At 40.2% G+C, this 3,738-nt stretch overlaps 1 protein-coding gene across 13 annotated transcripts in view; it reads right to left on the bottom strand.

Moving 5' to 3' along the window:
- Nucleotides 1–904: 904 nt before the first annotated feature.
- Nucleotides 905–3,738, bottom strand: part of LOC106530705 (microtubule-associated protein 2) — a 91,457-nt gene continuing 88,623 nt past the window's right edge. For all 13 annotated transcript variants that reach the window (XM_014026390.1, XM_014026395.1, XM_014026394.1 and 10 more), the window contains 2 exons: nucleotides 2,650–2,762; nucleotides 905–2,568 (listed from right to left, as the gene is read on the bottom strand). In XM_014026390.1, the coding sequence (XP_013881844.1) occupies nucleotides 2,359–2,568; nucleotides 2,650–2,762 (323 nt within the window). In that variant the 3' untranslated portion in view covers nucleotides 905–2,358. The remainder of the gene's footprint in view (nucleotides 2,569–2,649; nucleotides 2,763–3,738) is intronic.

Below are 3,738 nucleotides of genomic sequence, written 5' to 3'. Positions count from 1 at the left end.
CATTTCAGACTGCTCCATCTAGCTCAAGCTGTATGTGCTCATCACCACCTCTCACCTCGACGAGTTTGCTGGAGGAGTTTGCAAGTTCTGCCTTGGTTTAATCAATCTATGGGCAGAAGTCTGAGGTCAAAATCATGAGTGTAGTACTCAGTTCTACCTACTTGGAAGCACCTCGGAGATGGTTACGAAAACATGGTTGAAACCTGAAATGGAGACACATTTGGCCAAGGATGAACTAAGGAAATAATCTACAGGTAGGCCCATATAGAGGGGGCTTAGATTTACAAATTACAAATAAACTAAGGAGTTCACCTCACATGACCCCCTTAGTAAACCCATAAGGACAAATATCTGGTTCAGTCTTTCATGACCAAGATGAAAGCCACACTGTACTTCCAGTACCCAAGGTTAGATACGTAATTGGTCAGAACCTATCTTCCAACAGCCTGAAGTAAAATTTCCCAGTGAAGCTGAGAAGTGTAGTCCTTGAGTTGTTCATTGTCTGTCTGATTCTTGTTTTTAAATAGAAACCACCTCCCCAGTCTGCCACTGAGCAGGTGTTGTTACCATCTTTCCTGTGACATTGAAGAGATTTCTCAGCGATGACATTCCCACAACATACACAGCTTTATGCATATCTGGCAAACAGAGGTTGTGTTAACAGAACATTTTCTATATTTGACTTTTTTTTATGTGTAAAAAAAAGTAGAGGTCACCCTGGTGAAAAAAAACTTTTCTATTGTTTTTTCTTTGTCTTTGATTTGATTTTTTACACTTATAAGAAGAAAATCATTTTAAAGTGTTTTTATTTTCTTTAAGTGAATAGGACAAAGTCCTATATATATNGTAAAAGACAACCAGATCATAACTGTCTATTAATAAWAATAATAAAAAGACTAGAATGAACCAGTTTTTATTTCTTTATTTTTTTTCTGTCATCACCCTTACGGAGCATTTGTAATCAGTACATCTCAAACACTGGAAATAGCGCACACATATCTACATTTATTTTATTTTTATTTATTTTTTAAATACACTTACACAGGCATAGAGGGTCGAGGGTGGGAGCGGGGACCGTAAAAGAAGCACAGAGAAACATCGTTGAGGTTTCTGACAAGGAGGAAAAGTGGGGGAAAAAAAGAGGGTCAAAGGGGGGTTTCACGACGGTGAGCAGAAATTATTTCCTTTTATTTTTCTTTTTTTTTTAATGAATTTTATCAGCAGGTGATAACTTCCATTCGTCCTCACTTTTGTTTTCCGGAAACGATCAAAACGATCACACTTGGTCAATCACAACACAGCTTTTCTTTTTAAACAGGAATGTTTTCATATAAAGCTTCACACTTATCTCAAACAAACTTTTAGGCCCTTATTCAGATACAATGTACAGTCCAGTCTTCGCAAAACAATACAAAAAAAGGGTTGCAAGGCTTTCGACAGCCTCCCTTTAAAGAGTCGACAACAAATAGCATCTTGGCCACTCACGCTAAAGTTTTAAGATGGCTGCAAATAGATCTAATTTAATCCTTTATTCGCCATGCCAGCATAACAGCATTGTGTAACCTTAAGCTTGAAGCTACAGCGCTAAAGACAAAACAAAATGGTTTGTTTGTTTGCAGGAAGTAAATAGAAAAAAAGAAAATAAAAAAGACAGGAAACTCTATTGGAAAGCTAGCCGTTTAGCGCTCAACATTTTATCTAACTGCAGTGGTTATTATAAATGCTAATAAGCCAAAGCAGCCACAGGAAAAGGTACAAAACTGTAACACTACATTAACATGTATATATATATAAAAAAAAAACAGTTTTTAACATTAAAATCCAACATATTTGACTTAAAATGCCACATTTTAGCAGAACATGCCCATTTGTCAGTCATTCGTTTTTTTCCCCCGAATTTAAGTCTCTCGTACGGTTGTATATTTTAAGACAAGCGTTAATTAGCTAGTATTTTGCATTCAGTACCATGAATGGACATAATGAAATCAGTTCAAGTGGACTGGCGATGCTTTCCACAGACAAAAAAAAACGAATCATTTTACAATCATGTAACCGCTTTCTTAGACAATCACAGCCACGCGAGACTATCAGCTATACAACAGAAAGTGTCCATATTTGAGTGAAGRAATGAAGAGGGGTTCCCTTTTTTTCCCCAAAAAGAGGAAGTGATTTTTTATTTTTTTTTGCAGAGTTCAGTTTTTTTGAAGGGCTGGATGAACGACACAGTCCAGAACTTGTGCGGGGTAGGTTTTCACGAAAAAGAAAAKAAAAAATCTACCGGATGCTTCAGAGCGAGCGACAAAGATCGGGAAAAAAMAGGAGCGACCGTGGGGAATTTTTGTGTGCGTCCGCCGGCGCTCATAAGCCCTGCTTGGCMAGGGCGGCGGTGACATCCTGCGCCAGGGTGGACAGGTGAGGCGACTCCGTCATGTTGATGCTTCCAGAGGAGGACAGGTGAGGAGAGGTGCCCCCCGTCTCCATCCCAGGGGAGTGGGTGATGATAATTTCAGCCCCGTGGTCCACGCGAGCTTTGGCCGTTTCACGGAAACTCAGCTTATGGCTCTCAATCTAAGAAGCAGAAACAAGAAGAAAGAAATTAGCAGGGACATTGAAGAGTTAGGAAATATTTTATTTTTTATTTTTTTTTACCATGACATTCCCTCCTCCAGGAGTGTGGCTGGCATTATCCAGGGAGCCGACCTTGGGGATGGCCTTATCTTTGAAATCCAGCTTCACGCTCTCAATCCGCACATTGCCTCCCCCTGGGAACACAAGAGTGAGAGAATATTGAAAGAAAAGTACCAAACCTATGGTGTTATTGCTGGCAGGCCTGCACTCCTTCCAGGCAATGCTCAGGGCAACAAATCCCCGAGCGAGGACAGGACACTGTGACAGTCCCACATAAGGACATACTGAATGTTTGACATCAGAAATTGGATTATTCCAAAGTAGAAAAGAGGCTCTCAGTTCCACATAACATTTATTTTAGCACAGACACAGATGCGTTAGTGGTACCACTTCCTTTATAAAGGATTTATTAAAGCTTTTATAAAAGGTTATTCATGAACGCATAAATAATCATTTTTCAAACAGTTATAAAGCATCCTATTGGTTTTCTTCCCATTGAAACTACACCTGRACCAACCCTTCGGTCTCTTTCTTATCCACTCTACCCCCAGCTGAAGGAGGCAGATGGCTACTAATCTTGTTTTCGGTTCTAGTTCTGCTGGACATTTTTTCCTTTACTTTACTTTACTTTAAGGACTTTTCATTACTTTCCACTGTTGCAGGATTACACTGAAGATTCAAAAAAATCTGCTGTTTTTTATCTTTAGATAAAAAATGTTTTACTGATTGGTATTACGTAATGTCCGTCTGTCAATCTTCTGTTTATTCTGAAGTCGGGTCACAGAGCAGCAGCTTGAGCAGGGAGGCCCAGATATTTATTTCCACTGCCAGCTCTTCCAGCTCTTCTGGGAGGACTCCAAGGCGTTCCCAGGCCAGATGAAAGACAATAGTCTCTGCAGCGTGTCCTGAATCTTCCCCAGGGTCTCCTCCCTGTCGGACATGCTCCAAACACCCCCCTACGGAGGCATTCAGGGGCATCTATCTTCTAACGTATCATTCAGGGGCATCTATCTTCTAACGTATCATTCAGGGGCATCTGTCTTCTAACGTATCATTCAGGGGCATCTGTCTTCTAACGTATCATTCAGGGGTATCTATCTTCTAACGTAT

The sequence above is a fragment of the Austrofundulus limnaeus genome, unplaced genomic scaffold (genome assembly GCF_001266775.1).
Source record: "Austrofundulus limnaeus strain Quisiro unplaced genomic scaffold, Austrofundulus_limnaeus-1.0 Scaffold549, whole genome shotgun sequence".
In the NCBI taxonomy this organism is placed as follows: domain Eukaryota; kingdom Metazoa; phylum Chordata; class Actinopteri; order Cyprinodontiformes; family Rivulidae; genus Austrofundulus; species Austrofundulus limnaeus.
The sequence above is the reverse complement of the archived record's forward strand: the minus strand, read 5'-3'. Positions and strand labels throughout refer to the sequence as shown.